The following is a 24,598-nucleotide window of genomic DNA, read 5'->3' as shown; positions in this document are numbered from 1 at the left end:
CCAAGGCTCTTGAAGAATATACGAAAAAGCATGAAGAATGGGAAATAAGGAATTTTAAAATCCTCTCTTAGATGTTTTCGTCCGTAGAAACGAAAATTAATGCAAATATCATCAAGTTCAAAAAGGCTTCTCAAGCATGGGAATATCTTGAGAAGATGTACACCTCTAGGGTTTTGTCCCATAAGTACTATCTCCAAAAACTAACGCTTCAACAAGAGGAGATGACTATAAGAGAGTATTTTGCCGAGTTCTCTTCTATTTGGGACAAGCTTGCTATGCTCGAACCTAAGTGGAGTGGTGAAGCCATAGAGTTCCGCCATAAACAAATGGAAGAAGATAGATTTTTCAACTTTTTGAATGGGCTTAGGCCCGAATTTGAACAAATCCGATCTTCTCTTTTATCCGCTTTCACTTCCCCCTCTCTTGAAGATGTAATTACTAAACTTAGTGGGGAAGAGACTCGGATGGGTATAAGCAAGAGCAACCCAAGTATTCTTGCTAGACCTTTCAACAATGAAGAAAATGAAGGTGTTAATGTTGTCTCAAGACCGGGGAGCAATTTAAGGACCTACAACCCCCTTACTTCAAGAATCAAAACTCAAGTGGTCAAGGAGCAAAGAGGGACTATAGCAAGCTTACATGTCATTTTTGTAAAGAACCGGAGCACATTAAACCTATTTGTCCAAAATGGAAGAAATTGATTGCAACGGCTATGACATCTCAACCGGAAGAACAACCTTCATCGTCAAATGGGTCTCTTTCCCTTCAAAAAATTGTAGAAGCTTTACAACCCCTTCTCAAATGAGGAATTTCCGGAGCCGCTATGTCTACTTCCTCACCACCCGGTAAGACATCTTGGCTTCTAGATTCCGGTGCATCCTTTCACATGACCCCGAGTGCTTGTTCTCTTTTCGAGTTTTCTAAAAATTCTCTTCCATATTTTGTCTCAACGGCGGATGGAACACCTCTTGAAATTAAAGGAATAAGTAATTTTGAAAAACAAGATTTCTTTATTCCAAAAATCCGTCCTATACCAAAACTAAATTTAAATTTACTTTAGCTTTCTCAACTCTCGGACCATGGTTGCGATATAAAATTTTCTTCTAACAAATGTTGGATACAAGATCGCCGGTCCGGGAGATTGATTAGAGAAGGCTCTAGGAAAGGAGACCTCTACTATGTTGATTTTCTTCAAGTTCCCAAAAATCAAATTTGTAATGTTGCTCAAAACAAAGATATTCATGTGTGGCATAAGAGACTGGGACATTCCAACATTGTTAAAATCTCTTATTTGCCTTTTATTAAACATCTTTGTAAAGAGGATTTTGTATGTAATGAATGCATTCTTGGGAAAATGAAAAGTATACCTTTCTCACAAAGATCCATGTTTACAACAAAACCCTTTGAAATTGTTCATTCTGATGTATGGGGTCCGGCTCCTGTGATATCTAAAGGAGGATTCTCATACTATGTGATTTTTATGGACGATTACACTAGATTTTGTTGGATATATTTTCTTAAGCATAAACATGAAGTGTTTTTCACTTTTAAAACTTTTCATATGATGGTTTTTAACCAATTCAATGGAAGTTTAAAAATTCTTAGATCTGACTGGTAGTGAATACCTTTCAAACGAATTCAAGAGTTATCTTGAAAGCTATGGTATCCTTCATCAAAAATCTTGTCCTAAAACCCCACAACAAAATGGGTTAGCTGAACGAAAGCATAGGCATATTATTGAAACAACTAGAACCTTGCTTATTTCAAAAAATATTCCAAAAACACTCTGGGCTGATGCAGCCCTCGCGTCCGTCTATCTTATAAATAGACTTCCATCAAAAAATTTAAACAAGATTTCTCCATTTGAAAATTTGTATGAGAAAGAACCTGATTATAGCAGGCTAAGGGTTTTTTGATGTAAATGTTTTGTTCTTACTGATAAAAACGACAAACTTTCCCCAAAGGCCATTCCTTGAGCCTTTCTTAGTTATTCCGAAACCCAAAAAGGTTTTCGATGTTATGATTTTAAAAATGACAAATTATATGTTTCCAGAAATGTAAGGTTTTTGAAAAATCTTAGTGGTTTCGAAAACCTTGAATCTAATGACGAAAACGTAGATTATTCTTTTTTATTTGATCTGTTAACTGAAAGTGATGATACTAGTGATGATGAGTCAAATCAGAATGACTCAAGTGATAATGAAACCAGGGAAACCAATCCTGTGTCCTCTCCTTTTCCTCAACATGTCGATGAGGAACCTCCTAGGGATCCCATCACCTATACTCATAGTGATAGAAACACCTTCAAAAGTGCCCTTGAAAGATATGATGATGCTAGTAGGACTGCTCCTCAAAGTGAGGACAACCTTCGTAGGACCGAAAGACATAAAAACACTCCTTCTAGGTTCATCTCATATGAATTCTTCTCACCTAAACATAGAGTCTGTCTAAGCGGCATTCATTCTTACATAGAACCTAGAAACTTCGAGCAAGCACGAAAATGTCCTAAATGGATAACCGCCATGGATAATGAATTCGGAGCTATGAGAAGAGCCAAGACATGGGAATTTCAAGACCTTCCTAGAGGTAAGAAAACAATAGGGTGTAGATGGGTATTTAAGGTTAAGACTAAGAGTGATGGATCCCTCGAAAGATATAAGGCTCGACTGGTTGCAAAGGGGTATAGTCAAGAATATGTGATTGATTATGAGGAGACCTTTGCTCCAATAGCTCGGATGGTTACTGTCTGATGTCTTATAACTGTTGTCTCAATCAACAAATGGAACATCTATCAAATGGATGTTAAGAATGTCTTTCTAAACGGAGATCTAACTGAATAAGTGTATATGGATGCTCCTCCTGGAATGGAGACTCCTAAGAGAAAGGTGATTCGCCTTCAAAAAGCACTTTATGGTTTGAAACAAGCCCCCAAGGCTTGGTATGATAGGTTTAATTTTGTAATGATAGAAAATGATTTTTTATCCTATTTTACTGATATTGCTTTGTTTGTTAGAAAATCCAATGCAGGTATTGTCATCTTACTGTTGTATGTGGATGACATGCTCATAACTGGTAGTGATTCTAAAGGGGTTAAGAGCATAAAATCAATGTTGAAAGATAAGTTTGAAATGTTTGATCTGGGTTTTCTGACTTATTTCTTGGGTATTGAAGTAACATACTCTCATATAGGGTATTTTTTATTTCAAACTAAACTTGCTTCTGAGATCATTGACAAATCAGGTATTACAGATGAAAAGGTTTGTGAAACTCCTGCTATAGTAGGAGCTAAAATGAAGATTGATGATGGTGTTCTCCTTTCAGACCCTACTCCCTACAGACAGCTTGTTGGTTCATTGATGTATCTGAGTATCACCATACCAGATATCTCTCATGCAGTCCATACTGCAAGCCAGTTTCAGCATGCACTAACCTTCGTTCACATGAGTGCCATCTTGCGAGTCGTAAGATACATAAAGGATACTCTAAATAAGGGAGTTTTTCTGTCTTCTTCTTCTGATTTAAATTTAATTGCTTACACTGACTCTGATTGGGGAGGTGACCCAAACAACCGTCACTCCACCACTGGTTTTTGTGTGTTCTTAGGAGACTCACTGATTTCGTGGAGATGTAAGAAGCAACAAAAAGTGTCCATATCATCAACTGAAGCTGAATATCGTGTCATGGCAACTACTACCATGGAAATTGTATGGATCCATCAGCTGCTTGAAGACACAGATCACTATTGAAGGGCCCACTAAGCTATGCTGTGATAACAATAGTGCAATTTACATTGCCAAAAATCATATTTTCCACGAGCGGACTAAGCACATTGAAATGGACTGTCACTATCTTCGTGAAGCCTATCCAAAAGAAGTCATTGATCTACCTTATGTTACTTCAGAATATCAGTTGGCAGACTTTTTCACCAAAGCCTTATGTGCACCTCGATTCAACTTTCTTCTTGGCAAACTTTCGGTTATCATGCCCTAAGTTTGAGGGGGGGTGTTAAATTATGTATATCAACCTTGTAATCTCGTATATATATACTCGTATATATAGAGAGAGATACATATACATATGTATTATATATATAAATATATATTTCTTTTTTGTCTCATTGTTCACCCGAAAAGGGTATTTCTGTAAATACTTACTTTACGCATATTCCATTTTGGAATATGATTGTAACTTTTTTAATTCTTTTATTTTTCTTCTTTTTCTTTTTCTTTTTCTTTTTCTTTCTTTCTTTTTTTTTTTTGTATTTTGTGCCACATAGGGAGACTCCCCAAAGAGTCGTTGGGGAGCCTCCAACGGTCACATATGTGACCATTGGGGGCTCCCAACGACTCTCTTGGGAGCCCCCTATGTGACTCCTTGTTTGGTTATAAATAGGGGCCTCTCCCCTCTTGTATTCTCATGGCTTTGAGTTAAAGCCCAAGCTTCTAATAAAGTTCGAATATTTATTTTTATGCCTTTGGTGCATTTGTGAGAGTTTATGATTTTGTGCTTTTATGTACAAGTGTTCTTATTGTGCATGTCTGCACATATTTGTTATCAAGAATATTAAGGTCTTGATCATAGTATTTTGTTGAAGATACTTTCACAGAACCAACAATTTGCTTTAATATGCCCTTTCTTATTGCATAGGAAGCAAGTAGGAATGGGCCTTTTGTTAAAATATGTTGATCCTTAAATGTACATATATATATTTATATATATATATAAAGATACGTATACATATATATATATGTATACATATCTCTATTTATATATATATAAATATATATATTTTATCTTCCTAAAATACCCTCAAGGGTATTCTTGTAAATTAGCATTTTACGCATATTCCAATTGGAATATGCATTGTAATTTTTGTTTTTTATATTTTTGAATTTCGTACCACATTGGGGGCCTCCCAAAAGTGACGTTGGGAGCCCCCAACGGTCACAAATGTGACCGTTGGGGGCTCTCCAACGTCCCCTTTGGGAGCCCCCAAGGTGGTCCCTTTTCATGCTTATAAATAGGGGATTTCCCCTTTGTATTTGGTATTCTTGAGGGAGCTTATGCTCCATTGTAATGGGGTTTTTACCCCTTCTCCATTATTCTTCAATGATATGCAACTTATGACTTTATGTCATATTTTTCCCTTTTTATGGGTTTTATGTGTTAGCACATTATGTGCTTATGTTGTTTCCCTTTAATGGGTATATTTGCACTCCACGTGCATAAGTATGGGTTCATTATTGAACCCAATGTATTCCAAGTCACTTTCTAACACCTTTGTCCCTGTATATTGTGCGTTGGAAGCAAACCACGACCTCCAAAGGCATTTCTCCCTTGTCCTCCCCTTCCTCGAAAAGAATTTTCTCATCTACCACTACCATAGGTCAGTCTGGTGGCCAGCACATCCTGAGTCCCTGAATGCGCATGGGTGTCCTCAGAAAACCCTTTCAGGGTCATTTCATACTGCAGAAGCTTTGCACGAAGATCTTCAAATTTTGGAAGGTCTGGGAGACACAACAAGGACGTCACCAGAACATGATAGTCTGACCCCAATCCACTCAAGGTCTGTTGCACCTTGTCTTTATCACTGACGAGACATCCTACAATAGTCAGCTGATCTGTGATCCCTTTCATTTTATTCAAGTACTCCATAATAGACATCGAATCTCTCTTCAGCATTTGAAATTCTCGCTTGAGAAACACGATTCTCGCTTCAGAGATCTGCGAATATGTCTGAACTAGCTTGTCCCATAGTTCTTTGGCTGAACAATCATCGGGAATGGCTACAAGAACTTCTTGTGAGAGTGTTGAGGTGATGTATGCCACTAATGCTTGATCTCTTTTCATCAAAGCAACATAATCTAGATTTTTTAGAAGAACAATAGATTGCGCCCCTTTATCGTCCTGCTTTTCCTGCGAAGTGAACTCTGGAGGGGGAGAGACTGATCCATCGAGATGACCAGAGAGATCCTGGCTCCTTATAAAAGGAACAATCTGCCTTTTTCAGGTCAAGAAATTTGAATTATTCAGTTTTTCAGAGACTAATTGGCTAAGAAAGTTAGAGGAGAGGCCTGGCTGTGGGAAAGTTGAGTTCATTGGAAGATATTGTGGGAAGAAAGAGAAATTTCAAGAAAAAATTCTGAACCAAAATTTTAACTCATAAGAAACTCAGTTACTCGAATATTCTGTCCCTTTTTTATTTTGGTAGTATGACAGATATATTGTATTCGGGTATGATCAGAAAGAAAAACTGATCAACTAACTGAATATCAACATTAACGCAGTTCCAGATTAAGTAGAAAGACGAAACGAGAATATGAATACTTCATGATAAAGAATATTGCAGACTGAGATAGCAGAAATATGAATTTCAGAGAGTATAATATTCAGATCGGCAGTAAAGAAAACTGACTATCAACAGAAAATGGTTCCAGATTAGGCAAAAAACATGAAAGACAGGAATACGAGTATTTCGAGATAGCGATTATGCAAACTGAAGACTCACAAACATTAATTTCAGCAAGCATAGGATTCTGGTCGACTGCCAGAAACTGATCGATGTCTCTTCACGTCGAGAGACTCAAAAAAGACGTCAAGAGACCCAAATGAGGACCCTTTGGTTTTCGAATAGATTAACTGATTCTGAATCTCTAGAGATTCAGATCTGAAGAAGAAAGTAAATTGGTTCAGAACTGAAACTGAGGAGGAGGAAGGAGACGCACAAATAAATCTGAAGAAGCGGTAAGGGAAGAAAGATGTTGACGTTCTTACCAGATTTGAAAACAGAGAAGAAAAGAGGGAGAAGACGCAGAAATCGGGGTTGAGGAAAAAATCAGATCATCTTCTCTCTGTGGTCATTCCTTCTGGAAAAACAATCCCAGGCCCAGTTTAACACTACTCTGATACCATGTTAAAATACGATGATCTCCAGGTTCACCTGTGCAAGAAAAGAGAAAACACGATAATGGGAAAGAGGCTGCAGAAAAACAACACGTTAAAGTGTTCAGCGTGTTTTCATTGTATTAGGGTATGAATATTTAACTAATACATACTTTTAGGGTACAAAAATACCCTTTAATAACAAAAAGAATTACAACACTATATTTGGATCTGGATCCGATCCGGTACAGAGGTCGGGTCCAGTCACTTCTTTTCAGGTCGTGGGGCCTGTGAGCCCCATCTCACCAAAAAGGAAAAGGACACCCAGAGAGGCTCACCCTGTTGAGGCCCTTCAGTGAAGGTTGGCAGCGGTAGGTATGGGCTTGCCCTAACCCTCCAGTGAAGGGGCTCATCCCCTTTAGCACCTCCAGTGAGCTCCTGCTTGCAGCAGGAGTGCCTCCTTCAAAGCATCAAAAGGGGCTCCACCCCACTGGGCCCCTTCTTGGCAGCGAAGGGAGTTGCTACACCCCTCCGGTGAGTCAGGTGGTTCCGGACAGTAGCAGTGTTCAAGAAAAAAATTGTATGCCTGAATGACAGGATGAGGTGTAACATCACCAGTGATTCTCAGCAAGGAAGTACTTTACAGCGAGGTTGCCACTTTCTGGCGGTCCTAGCAGGCTGGGTGGAGGTGCCTCTGGCATCGTCTCCAACCTACCCTTGATCTAAAGAAGGGCGAAGTGGATGAATGTTGGAGCATGAAGCCCCAACGTTCACAAAAAGTTTGCAGGCCAAAGGGTCAACCCAACGTGATTTCGAATCGTATGATTTGAGATCACACGTAAACTCATGAGATTCGAAATCTCACGGGTTGGAGAGAATCCCACTTGGCTACAAATATTTTTGTTTGGTTACGGGGTCAAATGAGATTCCGAATCTCATTTGAATGAGGATCCGAATCTCATGAGGCTTAACCAAACATACCCCAAGTCTTGCATGAAATCATGCATGACCTCAATCAAACCATGCAGATTACTCCATTTCTCATGTTGGACCTAGTCCAAAACCCAGACTGAATACTTTAACTGGCACTACTTTTTATTCAATACTTCCTTTCAAGTACCCAAAGCAAAGAAAATGTACAGTTTACAGTTACACTACCATGGACTATGGGTACCAGCCATGTTCTTGGTAAAGTTGAAGACCATCCAAAGAAGTTTATTACTAGTATCAGATCTGGTAATATGTTTCTCCTTTTCTCTTGCATAAATTCGCTAGCTTCAGTTATTGGTTGAACGTGTATTTCATAAATCAGTTTTCTAAGACCAATGAAATGGCTGGAACAGCAATTAATAATATTATGACAGCTAAATCCCATAGCTTCACACAATTCCTGTGTAAACAGATGAACCTTACCTAAGATGATAGAAGATAATAGTTGCCATAACAAGAACACGGTTACGAAAAGAAATATGCACCAGTGGGAGGTGAGAAATATGTGTTCAAGGGATGTGCTGGTGAGGGAATTATGAAGCATTAAAAAGCATTAGTGGAAGCAAGTAGCAAGTGACATAGAAGTGGTAGAAAAAGCATGTAGGAAGTAGTAGCAAAATGACATGGATGTGGCAGCAGAAGCAAGTATGAAAAAGTGGTGAGCAAAAGGGCATGAAAATAATGGTTCTTCAGTATTTAACTTAAATGTGTTTTCTTCATGTTTTCTATGGAAAATTTTACCCACCAAGTATACAGGTTTTATAGAAGAAACACTTTTAAAGTGGAGTACAACTCTTTTAGCAAGTGAAACAAAGTTCCAACACCAGGGGAAAGTGTTTTGGACAATAGGGAAGCATGATTCCCTATTTTTACAAGTGTATTTCCCTTAAAGCTTTGATATATGTAAGTGAATGTTTTTGAAGTGCCTTTCCTTGGAGACATATTTCTAAGGCCTTAAAGACACTTTAGTAACTATGCAGTAGACCTAGTAAACTGAGGCAGAAATATCCCCAACTGGACTTGCCGTTAAACAGTAGTACGTCTATTGTTTCCAGTATTTGAACATAGGAGTTAAAATGTGCTTATAGATTCTTCTAGTTGGGTCATGTTCTTGCTTTCCATTCATGCTCCAGTGAATTACACACACACACAGCAGTTTCTTGATAATAAAAGAACTAGTCAAATGCTGAACAAGAATATCATGCAAATTGAAATCCTTTTCAGAGAGGGATCCTCACATCAGAGGTGTTCATACTGCTAAATGGGAAAATTACAGTCCTTGAATGCTCTACGTATTTGAAAAAGGATTCGATAATTAAGTACTTCATCAGAGACAGCAATATGGATTCTTAGTATCTTATTAAAAAATTTAGTAACTGATTTTACTCTTTCAAGTTATCTCTGACTTTCTGTTTTTTTTTCATCGTATACACTATACACACACACACATACATATATATATAGGAAAATTCATAGCTGCCTACCAGCAGCCTACCATGAGTGAACAGGGCTTTCGGGTTGTTTTTTGCAAATCTGACCCTGCAGATGCGTTCGGCATGGTTGATTTGCTAGGAAACGATACTTTGATCATGTTTTTTTGGAAAAAAAAACAAGATTTTCAAATCATGAATATTTATGTAAATTTTAGACCATTGATTTTTAAACCTTATAATAGCCTACGTGTGTACCGGGATCGGATGACCCAAGAGTCGATTCTTATAAAATCAAACATGTAGAACCAGTGCCACCAGTATCGTCGATATTTTGAAAAAATCACGATATTATCAGCAAATCTAGGTCAGCCAATATTACAGGTTAAATATCGTGATATTTTCAAAATATCACCATGAGCAAAAATATCGCGATATTATTGCATAGCGATATTTTTTAAAACAAAAACTTATTTAATATATTTTAAGCCCAAATTTATTATTTTTGGTTTTTTTTATTTTAAAAGCATTTCAAAGTTATATTCCCTATAATTTTTCAAAAATAACTATTTTTTTCTTATATTTCTTATTATTTTTCATATTTTTTATATTTTTTAAACTCCCAAGATTTTTCAACTTTTGAAAATATCTCCGAGAAATACCGCCGTTGAGATATTACCTTAAACAATATAGGTAACTATGTGTAGAACACATTTGTACAGTCAGATTTAAGGAAAACATGGAAAAAACCTTTCAAAAGCCTGGTAGGCTGGCGGTAGGATAGAACAATGGTAGGCAGCTACCACCTACTATATATATATATATATAACCCTTGGTTTAAAGAATATTTGAACCATAGTGACAAAAGTTGAAATCAGCAAAATATCAGCAGCCAAAAACTTGTGACAAATTGAATTTTTTTTTAAAATCTCACTTATTTTGGAAAAATTCTCGGCAATAAAAATAAATTAAATTATAAAAATTAATTTTTATAAAGAAATATAAGTAAAAAATAATCTTTTTGATATTTACACGGAGAAACCACCGCCAGGATAAAAGACCTCGGCTTTGCCTGCCTACAGTTGCTGTCCTGGCAGCGTAAAACTTTGTAGGGTAACCCTTGCCCCCAGGGAGTCAAGTAAAAAATATTTAAAAATAACACAGTTTTTTTACAACAAATAGCCGATAAAAACAAATATTTATATGTGAATTTTTATATATATACACCAGGATTTCCCAAGATTCTACTAAATAAACTTTTCCTTCTTAATTATCATGAGATTTTTGCTCGCGAAGATTTTGCCCACACAGCAATCTCTGACATTGCATAAACACACCAAACAAGGGGAAAAAATTTAAAATACACCGGGAGGACAACAAAATTTAATTACAACTGCAGAGCATTTACCTGTAAGGGTCCATCCCAGTTGAAGCAAAGGCTGCCATAGCTCTAGATATAATGTCCTTGATAACTTGATGCAAATGTCGGGATAAATAGCGCCCTTGGGATGAAATTCTAATTACAAACTCCATATCTAACAAAAACTGCATTGAAAAAAAAAAATAGCTAATAAGATAATATTCAAAAATACAATAGGCATGGCGATCAAATTACATACCTGCTTCAGGCCAAGAGGTCCCAATGCCTTTGGGCCATCCAAAATATCCTCCCAGAAACTCTGGTCTTCAGAAAGCCATAAAATAACAGTCTCTGTAAGTCTCATCAGTAAAATAGTAGCAAATCTTTCCCTGCCAACAAACATATCTGCAGCTATACTTGCCATCCTGTTCAGCTTCAGATAAAGTTCCTGAACACACACACAAAGAGAAAATGAAAGAAAAGGATTACTCAGAGGCATATGAACTAAGCATTCTCTTTTAGCAATGCATCTAAAACAGTGTAATCTGGAGTATCTGTTCACTGTGTTTATTGGTAACCTTCTGTTTTTCTGATTTTCTTTACTTTATGCACAAAATTAGCTTTCCTGACTTGTCCAACCAAACTATACAGACAATGGACAACTGTTAGGGGGCATTTGTTGCAGAGGTGAGAAAGAGAAACACAAATCTCATCTGATTTGTGTTGCACATTATAGCAAAATCATGTAAAACAGTTTTCATAAGGAACTGCATGGTTTCATGTTTGTCTCATGTTGAGTGGAAAAAACAAAAAGTAAGTGGGCCCTACTTGCAAAAAGGAACATATGCATTTATGAAAGCGAAACTGTTGCTCCATGCTAGAGAAAAAAAAGTCAAGAAAATGAGCCCACGTGCAAAAAGTAGCCTTTTGCATTCATTAAAAAAATGCACACCATGGAAAAACGTGGCAGGAAAACTCTTCCCAAGAGGGGAAGGTATGATCTCACTTTCATGTAAAATATACAGTTAAAGAGAAAGTTATTTCTCTTTGACCATTTCCCCACAAAAATGGTGTGTTTGTTTCACCTGGAGAAAGGAGCCATTTTCATATCAAAGTGACTCATTCTCTCCAAAATGGGTAAAACAAACACCCCCATAAAAAACAGTTTAAGCATATAGTTTCCAGCAAAGTTTATGACAGATCCTTGATATCAAAAGGTGGTTAGCCTGGGTGTTCTTCCAACTAAATTCAGAAAAAACAATTGTGAATTTGCTTAAATTTTAAGAGTTACTTTAATAAAATCATCACAAATAAATTTCAATTTAGATAGTATTGTAGACTTCTCATAGATATGCTTAAAGAAGTTAATTGGAAATTGAATTGTTGTTCTAGTGGTAGCAAACAAGATGGTCGATTCCTCAGTGTTTTTATTTGTTTCATCAATCTCAACCAAAAAAATTGTTTCATCAAAACAGATGTGCTGATAGTTTGAAGGTCACTCCATAGCATCCTTTGTGATTGTGATCTAAGCAAGGATTTACGAAGTTGAACAGAAGGTCAAACAGATCACAGGCTGGCATCACTAATGAAGATTCATCTGTGTTATTCCAAAGGACAGATAGAACTAATAAGTTCATATTCTGAAGTTTAATATGTTGTGTTATAGCATAAATCACCTCAAATGGCAAAGGTTTAGCACAAAGTTTCCACAACATCATGTGTAAGCATATCCTCCTTTACATGGTTCTAGAGAAAAACAATTTTGGAAACCCCGTTCAGATTTTGTAATTACCTTTCATGCCTACTTTCTCAGTTATAAGGAACAAATATATCAATGATGATAACTGAGGCAGGCAACACTAGGTTTGGAAACTAATCAAACAGCTGCTAAATGCACTAGCAGCTTTTGCTTCATACCAAGGGACTGTAAGATTCTTTTGGGGATACAGGAATGGAAAAAGATTATGAGATAAAGATGCTAGAATGAAGCAAGTAAGCAAAACCCCACTGTTAATGGCATCCTTGGGTCCATAGCTAAGTCACAGGGATATGGCATTCTAAAGCCTTACCCACTCCGAAAGGATTCGGATCAGATATGGCATGGATTATTAGAATATGGATTGGATATGGATCATAAGGGCCGGATACAGGGGGGATAGGGTCAAAATCGTATCTGATGCAATTTTTACCATATCCCTTAAACTTGCAAACCAAACATAATAAAAGATTTAAAATTCGAACCCAAAAAGACTTAATGCCATGTGGCAAATTTGCAAAAAAAGAAAAATCCAAAATTCCAAAACAAACCCTAAAGCAGCATGTCATCGAAATAATATCATCCTAATCACGTCACTAGTTCACCGCCATAATACCACATCAATCATCATCATCACCATTGATCATGCATAATCTTATGCATATTAGATATGTTAAAACTTAAAATGTAAAACTGTACATATATATATAATAATATTATTATATTATTATATATATATATATATAAATATATTTTTCATTTCTTTCTTTTCTGTAACTTTTTTCTTTTATTTTTATTTTTTTTGTCTTTATGTCATCTAGTTCAGTTTGAACTAGAATGACTGTTGCTAGTCAAGTCCTGTCCAGACTTGACTAGCAATAGAGCAGCTCTATTGAGTCCTCCTCTTTCAGTTGTGTATATAAAGGGGTGCAGCCCCTCTTGTATTTCATTCCAATGCTTCTTAAGCAATTGGGCTTTCATATCAATAAAGAATATCTTTTTATTTTTATTTTATTTTCAGTTATACCCTTTTTAAGGGTTATGCTTTAGTGTCATTCATGATACTTTTCCTTTTGAATCTAAGCTCGTGTTTCAAAGATGCCTATTTCATTTCATGGTATCAAAGCCGCAAAAGTACTAGATCTTGAGGAAAAACTGTCTCGGTTTCCGTGCCCATTTGCAAAAGTGTTCGCCACTTGAAGAGAAGTGTTTTATCACTTCATTGAAGAAGATTTTACATCTTGCTGTATTGTGTTTTCTTCTTTCTTTTTCATTTCTCTTCTATCCCTATTCCTTCTCTCCTTGTAATCAATGGATGACAATGATAAAGTCACCATCATGCCTATGAAACTAAGTGATACGAACTACGTAACATGAGCTTCAATCATGAAACACCATATACGGGGAAAAGGCTTATGGGGGATTGTGGATAGTTCACATTCGGAACCTAAGTTATCTCTTACTAAAAAGGAGGGAGATAAAGAGGTCTCTCTATCGGAAGAAGAGAAAATCAAGGCTCTTGCCTCATATGAGAAGAAATAGAAAGAATGGAGAATATCTCATGCGAAGATAATGTCATGGCTTATCAATAGCATTGACATTAAAAAATGCTCAAGCCTTGCCAAATTTGATCATGTCGATAAGGCATGGGAATACATCAAGAATATGTATTCTCTTAAAGATATTGCACACGTGTGCAACCTCCAAGAAAAAGTTTGAATGATAACACAAGGAGACAAAACTATTCGTGAATATTACAATAGGTTGTCCGAACTTTGGGAAGAACTTTCCCTTTTAGAACCAAAGTGGCATTATACCGAAGATATCGAGCTTCGTCAAAAACAACTCGATGCTGAACATTTTTACCAATTTATCATTGGATTAAGGCCGAAATTTGAAACCACTAAATCGGCCCTCCTTCACCGAGGAAAAATTCCTTCTATTGTTGAAACTATTGAAGAGTTAACAATGGAAGAAAATCGTCTCCGGAATGGTTCTTCAAAAATTCAAGATGATTCTATTTTAGCCATGTCTAGACCAGGGAATCATGTTCGATCATATAGGCCTCCTCACTTTAACCGACAAAATGGTGACTATGATAAGAAGAAAGTTATTTGTCATCACTGTCATGTCTCAAACTTAAGGAGCTGAGAGAAAAAAGAGTTGCAATTGCTGGATCGGAGCTTAAAGATCAGAATGCACCAGTTTCTCTAGCCCAACTAATGGAGATTCTTCAACCTCTCATCAAATGTGCCTCTTCCTCATCTGAAGCTTCAACCGGCGCAGCAGCCTCATCTTTTTCTGATCCAGGTAAAATTTATTGGCTCCTTGACTCGGGTGCATCTTTTCATATGACCCCAAATAATCAAAGTCTATCCAAAAGTGTTAAAAATAAAACAAGTGTGTCAAAGGTCTTTCCTGCTGACGGGACTTCTCTTGAAATAGAAGAAATAGGAAATTTTGAAAAAAATTATAAAACAAAGAAATTTTCTATTCCAGAAATTAGACATGTTCCGAAATTAAATTTAAATCTTTTATCTGTATCTCAAATTTTTTATTATGGGTGTAATATTTCATTTTCTTCTCATGGTTGTTAGGTACAAGATCGTCAGTCAGGCAAGCTAATTGGGGAAAGCCATAGAGAAGGACTCTATTACATGAACTTTTTGGAAATGTCGAAGAAAGCTTTTTGTTATAATATTTAGAAAACAGAGTTGGAACTGTGGCATAAGAGACTTGGTCACCCACATATAGCCAAAATCCAATATTTTCCAAATCTAGGAAAATTTTGTAACTCTGAATCATTTGATTGTAAATATTGTATTATCGGCAAAATGAAAAGATTACCATTTCAGAACAGAACATTTTTTTCTTCAAGACCACTTGAATTAATACACTCGGATGTTTGGGGTCCTGCACCAGTAATTTCTAAAGGAGGATTTGTTTACTATGTTATTTTTGTCGATGATTTCTCCCGACATACGTGGATTTACTTTCTCAAACATAAGTCTGAAGTATTTTCATACTTTCAAACTTTTCATAATATGGTTAAAAACAAGTTTCAAAATGATATTGTTATTTTTCGCACAGATTCAGGGGGAGAGTTTTTATCCACAGATTTTCAAAATTATCTTAAATTGCATGGCATCACACATCAAAGATCTTGTCCTTATACACATCAACAAAATGGACTGGCGGAACGAAAACATCGTTATATTATAGAAACCACTAGGACTTTATTAATCAAATCAAGTCCCGAAAGACTTTTGGGCAAAAGTTGCCTTAACTGTCACCTATCTCATTAATAGGATGTCATCTTCTTCATTACAAAATATCACTCTCATTGAATAACTTATGAACATTTCTCCAGACTACTCTAGACTAAAAATATTTGGGTGCAAATGTTTCATATTTACTGACAAAAATGATAAACTTTCCCCTCGTGCGATTCTCTGTGCCTTTTTAGGATATGCTGAAAATCAGAAAGGTTATAGATGTTTTGACTCCAAAAATAATAGACTATATGTGTCTCGAAATGTTTCCTTTCTTGAAAAGGAGAGCTTCTTTGATTTTAGAAAATTAAAAGACGTCACTGAGTACTCCTTTTTGCTAGATCTAACATCAACATTTGATAAATATGACCTTGACTGTAACTTTGATGATGATCAAAGAATTATTGATCTTAATCATAATGTTGAAAATGAAGAAGTTCATAGGAATACTAGTATTCAATATTCCAGGCGACAAGAGTCTAATTCTCCATGTGCACTTGAAAAATATTCTAACATTCCAACTAGACAATCATCCCGAGTCTCGAGGCCTCTAGGAAAGTTTGTATCATACGAGTCATTCTCACCCACGTATAGGGCAGTTATTGCATTAATTCACTCATATGAAGAACCATCCACATATTTTCAAGCAAAAAATGATATCAAATGGATAGAACATGAAAGTTGAATTAGATGCACTTGAAAAGGCTTCTACATGGACTATTCAAGATCTTCCTTCAGGGAAGAAAACTATAGGATGTCGATGGGTTTATAAAATTAAAACCAAGAGTGATGGTACTCTTGAAAGATATAAATCTCGATTAGTAGCCAAAGGGTATGCCCAAGAATATGGGATTGATTATGAAGAAACCTTTGCTCCGGAGGCTCGTATGACAATTGTTTGAACCTTAATTGCCTTAGCTTCTATCAAAAAATAGTTTATTTTTCAAATGGATGCCAAAAATGCCTTTTTAAATGGAAAGCTAGTTGAAGAAGTCTACATGGAACCCCCTCCTGGTCTAAGTATTCCTAAGAGTAAAGTCATTCGCTTAGAAAAAACTCTTTATGGACTTAAACAAGCACTGAAAGCTCGGTATGATAGGTTTAGGCGTGTTATGATTGATATTGGTTTTCAATTCTGTTTAACTGACACTGCTTTGTTTATTAAGAATTCTGATGCAAGGATCATTGTGCTTCTTCTCTACGTGGATGATATGATCATCACCGGAAGCGATAAACAGGGAGTGGAAACGATCAAAACACTTCTTAAATCTCATTTTGAAATGACTGATTTAGGCTTGTTGAGATATTTTTTAGGCATTGAAGTTGTTTATTCTCCTAGAGGATATTTATTATCTCAGACTAAATTTGCTTTTGATATTGTTTTCAGGTCTGGCATTACTGATGATAAGAAAGTCGACACTCCAGAAGTTGTTTTGCGAGGAGCTACGAGGGCTATGTGACTTATTGGCAAACTTTTCTTTGGACAGTGTGGCTCTTCTTTCAGCTTTATTTATATTTTATTTGCTTACGTCTCAGACTCTATGCGCTTTAATAAATAAAGTTTGGTTTGGTTTGGAAGATGGGTATAAGATCCCTTGTGGTTGTGGATGTTTTGTAACTGTAAAGGCCCCGGGTTTCTGGGAATGTTTTTGCACTTTAAAAAAAAATTACCACTTTTTCACGAGTATGAGTTGGGGTCGTTACACTAAGAAGGCACAGGGATTTGCTTGGCGAGAAAGTTTGTCATTCTTATTGGTTAAAACAAAACACTTGCATCCAAAGACCCTTAGTCTAGAATAATCAGGAGATAAGTTAACAAGTTTTTCAATTAGAGGAATTCATATATAGAATTCTTTGGATTTTGACACCCATATTTTTGTGTTTTTTACATTTTTTGAGGCACAGTGAAAGGATTTGCTTTGCGATGAGCTACGAGGGCTATGTGACTTCTTGCCAAACTTTTCTTTGGACAGCGTGCTCTTCTTTCTGCTTTATTTATATTTTATTTACTTACGTCACTCTATGAGCTTTAATAAATAAAGTTTGGTTTGGTTTGGAAGATGGGTATAAGATCCCTTGTGGTTGTGGTTGTGGATGTGTTGTAACTGTAAAGGCCCGAGGTTTCTGGGAATGTTTTTGCACTTTAAAAAAAAAATTACCACTTTTTCACGGGTATGAGTTGGGGTCGTTACACTAAGAAGGCACAGGGATTTGCTTGGCGAGAAAGTTTGTCATTCTTATTGGTTAAAACAAAACACTTGCACCCAAAGACCCTTAGTCTAGAATAATCAGGAGATAAGTTAACAAGTTTTTCAATTAGAGGGATTCGTATACATAATTCTTTGGATATTGACACCCCTATTTTTGTGTTTTTTACATTTTTTGAGGCACAGTGAAAGGATTTGCTTTGCGATGAGCTACGAGGGCTATGTGACTTCTTGGCAAACTTTTCTTTGGACAGTGTGTTCTTCTTTCTGCTTTATTTATATTTTATTTACTTACGTCACTCTATGAGCTTTAATAAATAAAGTTTGGTTTGGTTTGAAAGATGGGTATAAGATCCCTTGTGGTTGTGGATGTGTTGTAACTGTAAAGGCCCCGGGTTTCTGGGAATGTTTTTGCACTTTTAAAAAAAATTGTCACTTTTTCATGGGTATGAGTTGGGGTCGTTACACTAAGAAGGCACAAGGAATTGCTTGGCGAGAAAGTTTGTCAGTCTTATTGGTTAAAACAAAACACTTGCATCCAAAGACCCTTAGTCTAGAATAATCAGGAGATAAGTTAGCAAGTTTTTCAATTGGACTTATATTTTTCAAAAAAGAAGATGGTATTCGATTAATAAGATAGGTAGCAGTTAGGGCAGCTTCTACCAAAAAACCTTTTGGAACTTGATTTGATATTAATAAAGTCCTAGTGGTTTCCATGATGTGTCGATGTTTACATTCAGCCAGACCATTTGGTTGTGGTGTGTGTGGACAAGATCTTTTATGTGTGATGCCATGTAAGTTGAGATAGTGTTTGAATTTTTTGAACATAAATTCTCCCCCTAAATCAGTGCAAAAAATAAAAATATCATTTTGCAATTTATTTTTAATCATTCTATGAAATGTTTGAAAGTGTGAAAAAATGTCAGATTTATGCTTAGAAGTAAATCCAAGTATGCCTAGAAAAGCCATCCACAAAAATTACATAATATGCATATCCACATTTTGAAATAACTGGTACAGGACCCCAAACATCTGAATGTATTAATTTAAGTGGTCTAGAAAAAACAAAAGTTCTATTATGAAACGGTAATCTTTTCATTTTGCCAAGGATACAATCTTTACAAGTAAAGCTTTCAGAATTACAAAATTTTCCTAAACTTGAAAAATATTGGATTTTAGACATATTAGGATAACCAAGTCTTTTGTACCACAAATCCAACTCTAGTTTCTGAACGATAATCTTTTCATTTTGCCAAGGATACAATCTTTACAAGTAAAGCTTTCAGAATTACGAAATTTTCCTAAACTTGAAAAATATTGGATTTTAGACATATTAGGATAACCAAGTCTTTTGTGCCACAAATCCAACTCTAGTTTCTGAACATTATAACAGAAAGCATTCTTAGGCAATTCCAAAAAATTCATGTAATAGAGTCCTCATTCTCTATGGCCTTCCCCAATCCCTGACTGGCAATTATGGACCCAAGAACCATAAGAAGAGGAGATATTACACACATAATCAGATATGTGAGAAACAAACAAAAGGTTTAAATTTAGTTTAGAAATATATCTAACTTCTGGGATAAAAAATTTCTTTGTTTTATGAAGTTTTTCAAAATTTCTTATTCCTTATATTTAAGAGATGTACCATAAACCGTGAACTTTTGACACACTTAAGTTATTTTTAAGACATTCGAATAAGCTATTAACATTTTGGGTTATATGAAAAGAAGCATCAGAGTCAAGAAAACAAGGAAAGTTATCGAGATCGTAGAATGATAAAACAGCTGCTCCAGTCGAGGCCTCAGTTGAGGAGGATGCTCCTTTGAGAAAAAGTTAAAGAATCTCCATTAATTGGACCATAGATACCAGTGCATCTTGATCTTTTGATTTCGGTGCGACAGATGCAACTTTCTTTTCTTCTCTCCTCTTCTTTTTAGCTTAGGACATTGAGGCCTATAGTGCCCCGGATCATGACAATGGTGGCAAATGACTTTTCTTTTGTTAAAATCACCATTTTGTCTACCAAAATGAGGTGGCCTATAAGTACACACATAGCTACCCGGTTTAGACACAGCTAAAACGGAATCATCTTCAAGTTTTGGAGTATTCTTCCCAAGTCTTTTTTTCTTCATAATCAGTTCCTTTATATTATCAATGATACAGGAAACCTTTCCTCGATGTAAAAGAGTTGATTTGGTCGACTCAATATCCGGTCTTAAACCGTTTATAAATTAATAAAAATGTTTCATATTGAGTTGCTTTTGGCGAATCTCGATATCTTCGGAACAATGTCATTTTGGCTCAAGAAGAGTCAATTTCTCCGAAGATTTGGATAACTCATTGTAATATTCCCTAATAGTTTTATCCTTTTGAGTCATCGTTCGGACTTTGTCGTGCAAATTGCACACATGTGCAATATCTTTAAGGGAATACATATTTCTAAGATATTCTCAAGCTTTATCGGCATGCTCAAATTTAGCAAGGCTAGAGCATTTCTTAATGACAATGCTAATAATTAGTCATGACATAATTTTGGTGAGACCTATCCTTCACTCTTTCCATTTTTTCTCATAGGTTGTCAACGCCTTATTCTTCTCTCATGTGAGAGGTACTTCTTTGTCATTCTCAATTTTTGTGAGAATTAGTTTCGGTTCCGAATCGGAACCATCCACTTTACCCCACAACCCTTTTCCCCAAATGTGGTGCTTTATGATTAAAGCCTACATCACATAGTTGGTGTCATTTAATTTTATGGGTATGATGGTGATCTTATCATTGTTATCCATCTTTTATAAGGGTGAGAAAAAGAGATAATAGATTAGAGAAGAAAAAAGAGATAAAGAGAAAGATAAGAGGAGAAGAATGAGTACAAACACAAAATTTCATATCCAAGCTTCCTCCAAATGCTTTCCTTCTTTAAAAAAAGTCTCTTGAGTCACAAACAAGAGGATAAAACACCCTTTGCAAATGAGGCACGAAAAACAAGACAAAAATTCTTCAAGATCTAAGGTCTTTAAGGCTTTTATACCATGTAATGAAATGGTGGTCTTCCACAAAAGCACGAGAAACTCTCAAAGAGTATCTATTGGAAATACCTCAAACACAACCCATGAAAGGTTATAAATGGAAGAACACAATAAAAATAATAAATCTTTATTTCTAACAAGATATGCTTAAAAAGTAATGAATACAATGGAGGGGGAACACCCCTATTTATACAAGTGGGAGAGTGGTAAAGGAGAGCTCTTTTAGAGCTCTCCTTAAGAGTCGTTGGACCTAGTCCAACGGCTCTAAATATAGTCGTTGGACTAGGTCCAAGGACTATATCCTTAGTCAAGTCCTAGTTGGAACTTGACTAGGATGTGGTATCTAGTTCTAAACGAACTAGATAAAATAAAAATACAAAAAGGAAAAGAAAAGAAAAATAAATATAAATATATAATAATAATATAATATAATATTATTATCATATATATATTAGATATGTTACATTTTACATTTTAACAACTCAAACTTACGGTGAGATCACCAAAATTTTGCTAAGAGAAATTGTGGTAAAGGGAGGGATTTAGTGAAAAAATATGTGATTTGATACTCTTATGGTACAAAAGGCAAATCAATAGTCCCTTTCAAGTGTTCTTCCTTAACATAAAGGCAGTCAATCTCGATGTGCTTGGTCCGTTCATGAAACGTACGATTGCTAGCAATGTATATGGCATTCTTGTTATTACAACACAACTTTGAAGGTTCTGAAACATCAACTCCCATATCTCTAAGTAGAGACCGCAACCACATGACCTCAGTTGATGTCGTAATCATCTCTATATTCAACTTTCGTGGAAGATAACGATATCTTCTGTTGTTTTTTACATTGTCACGATATAAGATAATCACCTAGGAACACATAGAGACCAGTAGTTGAGTATCAGTTATTTGGATTTTCACCCCAATCAGAATCAATATAAGCAATAAGATTTAAAGATGAGGATGAAGATAATAAAATCCCTTTGGATAAAAATTCTTTATATATCTGATTATTTGCAACACGACATTCATGTGCACAAAGGTTGGTGCATGCTGAAATTAATTTGCAATATGCATTGCGTGTGCAATGTATGATCAAGTAATGGACAAATAAGTTAATGATCTAATAAGTTGTTGATAAGGTGTTGGATCATCCAATCGAATCTCATCTTCAGCTCTCATCTTGGCATTAACGACTTCTGGTGTAAGCATGTTTATCATCTATGATTTTCGAGCGAGCAACAATATCAGTTGCAAACCTCATTTGAGACAAAATGTATCCTCTTGGTGAATAAGCTACTTCAATACCTAAGAAATATCTCAAAAAAATGAGATCAGTCATAGCAAAAGTCTCTTTAAGTATAAATTTGATTTCTTCAACCGCTTTCTTATCACTCTCAATGATGATCATATCATCGACATATAGTAGTATAACAAAAGTAAAACATATGGGACTTACAAAAAAAGCAGTGTCAGTATAACATGAACTACAACCAAAATCCAACATAGTTCTATTAAACCTATCATACCATGCCTTGGGGCTTGTTTAAGCCCATACAAGGTTTTGCGAAGACGAAGAACTATACCCTTCTCAATGTTCAAACCGAGAGAAAGATCCATGTAAACTTCTTCATTCAAATTTCTATTTAGAAAGACATTTTTAACATCTAATTGGTATATAGGTAAATTCTCAATAGACATTATTGCAATGAGAGTCCTAACATTAGTCATAGAGGCAACTAGAGCAAAGGTTTTTTTCGTAATCTATACAATATTCTTAGGAATATCATTTTATAACTAGCCTAGCTTTGTATTTTTCTAATGATCCATCACTTTCGATATTTACTTTAAATACCGACCTACATCGTATAACCTTCTTTTCCTTTGGTAGTGGTTGAATTTTTCAAGTATTAGCTTTATGTCTAGTTCTAAGTTCATAGCTTCAACTCATTCTTTTATGGTCTTCCTATAATTTGGATGTTCATTACATGAATGTATAACTATAAGACAAGATCTAAAATTGGGTGAAAAATACTCATAGGAGACTAACCCATTTGAGGGTCTAGAGATCCGTTCAGATCTATTAACACTAGGTTCTTTTATCTCAAGGAATTAGTTATATTTATCAAAAGCACATGGATGATCCCCACTATCACATCGAGAGTAACATTGAAGTTCTCAAGTAGGTTCTTTATCAACATTTGACTCATGAATAGGTTCTAGATTATCATCAATATCATTAGAAGCATTATCACCAACATTCTCACTAGTATCATAATCCACAACCTTAGCATTATATTTAGGTAATAAATCAAACAAGAAAGCATACCCAAGATCTTCCTTGGATTTTTGAACATCAAATCTTTTTTCTCTTTTAAGAAATGTAACATTCCTAGAAACATAGAGCTTATCATTTTTCAAATTGTAGCATTTATAGCCTTTTTGGTTATCAACATATCCAACAAATACACTTTATGGCATTAAGAGAGTTTGTCATGTTTTTCAATAAGTACAAAACACTTGCATCTGAACACCCTTAATCTTTTCAAATCCAAACTAATTTTAAAAAGTTATTAATTTGGTGAAGGCATTTTATTTATTAAATATATCATGGTAAGACTAGCTTCAGCCCAAAAAAAAATTGGAAATCCCTTTGAAATAAGCAAAGTTCTAGTAGTTTCAACAATACGACAGATGTTTTCTTTCGGCAATTCCATTTTGTTGAGGTGTTCTAGCACAAGATTTTTGATGTATAATCCCATGAGTCTTCAAATAAGTATGAAATTCATTTGAAAGACATTTTCCCCCTAAATCAGAGCGAAAGGTTTTGAATTGATTTTTAACTAAATTATGAAAATCTTTAAAACATGCAAAAGCATTGGATTTGAATCTAAGTAAATCCAAGTATATCCTATGTAGTCAAAGGCGTCTAGTCTGGCTAGTCGAAGGAAAAACTAGGAATCGGTCGGATTCCTAGTTTTCCCCCTTCATGGGTACTAATTTTCTTGCCTAAGCACTGACTGGGCGCCTAGTCGGTCCTTGCCTAGGTGGGAAAATTGGTACCTTGCAACTTGTTATGTGCATTTTTTGTTTTTTTTTAATTAATTTGTTATGTGTTTGTATATGTAGATGTGACATTGAATTATTATGTGTGTTTGTTTATATGTACATGTGTCTTAATTTTTTGTCAGGTTTTGTAATATAACAGATTTATTATGCGGCTATGCTTCACGATAGTGGAATTTTGTACTTTGTGCATTTGTTCATTAATTTTATGTTGGATACATCTTTGTTCTTAGTCTTAATAATATTTGGACAAGTTTTGTAAATATAACATGTTTACTACGCTTGATGGTAGCAATACCTTATGCTTTGTACATTTGTCGTTGATTAATTTTATGTTGGATACATCTTTGTTGTTAGTTTTAGTACTTTATTTTAAGAATTTATATTATTTTAAAATTATTTGGCATTTGTTGATAGTTGTTTGCTTTGCTTATTCAATTATTTTTAATATTTGGGCAGGTTTTGTAATGTTCGACATGTGTTTTTTGGTTTATTGCTTATTGTTGATAGTTTTTATGTTGCATACATGTTTGTTACTAATTTTAGCAATTCATTTGCATATTTTTTATATTTTTTTATTTCTTAATCAAGGTAACGACTAATCCGCC

At 35.3% G+C, this 24,598-nt stretch overlaps 1 protein-coding gene across 1 annotated transcript in view; it reads right to left on the bottom strand.

Moving 5' to 3' along the window:
* The window catches only part of LOC149829652 (exocyst complex component EXO84B-like), a gene marked incomplete at its 5' end in the record, with an annotated part of 53,747 nt that overhangs the window by 14,676 nt on the left and 14,473 nt on the right, over nucleotides 1–24,598 (bottom strand). Inside the window, 2 exons of the mRNA XM_090015220.1 lie at nucleotides 10,711–10,847; nucleotides 10,922–11,110. Coding sequence (XP_089871346.1) covers nucleotides 10,711–10,847; nucleotides 10,922–11,110 — 326 coding nt within the window. The remainder of the gene's footprint in view (nucleotides 1–10,710; nucleotides 10,848–10,921; nucleotides 11,111–24,598) is intronic.

The sequence above is a fragment of the Nuphar pumila genome, chromosome 8 (assembly GCF_984573655.1).
Source record: "Nuphar pumila chromosome 8, dmNupPumi1.hap1.1, whole genome shotgun sequence".
Taxonomy (NCBI): domain Eukaryota; kingdom Viridiplantae; phylum Streptophyta; class Magnoliopsida; order Nymphaeales; family Nymphaeaceae; genus Nuphar; species Nuphar pumila.
Note: the sequence above shows the minus strand (reverse complement) of the source record. Positions and strands in the feature narration are given on the sequence as shown.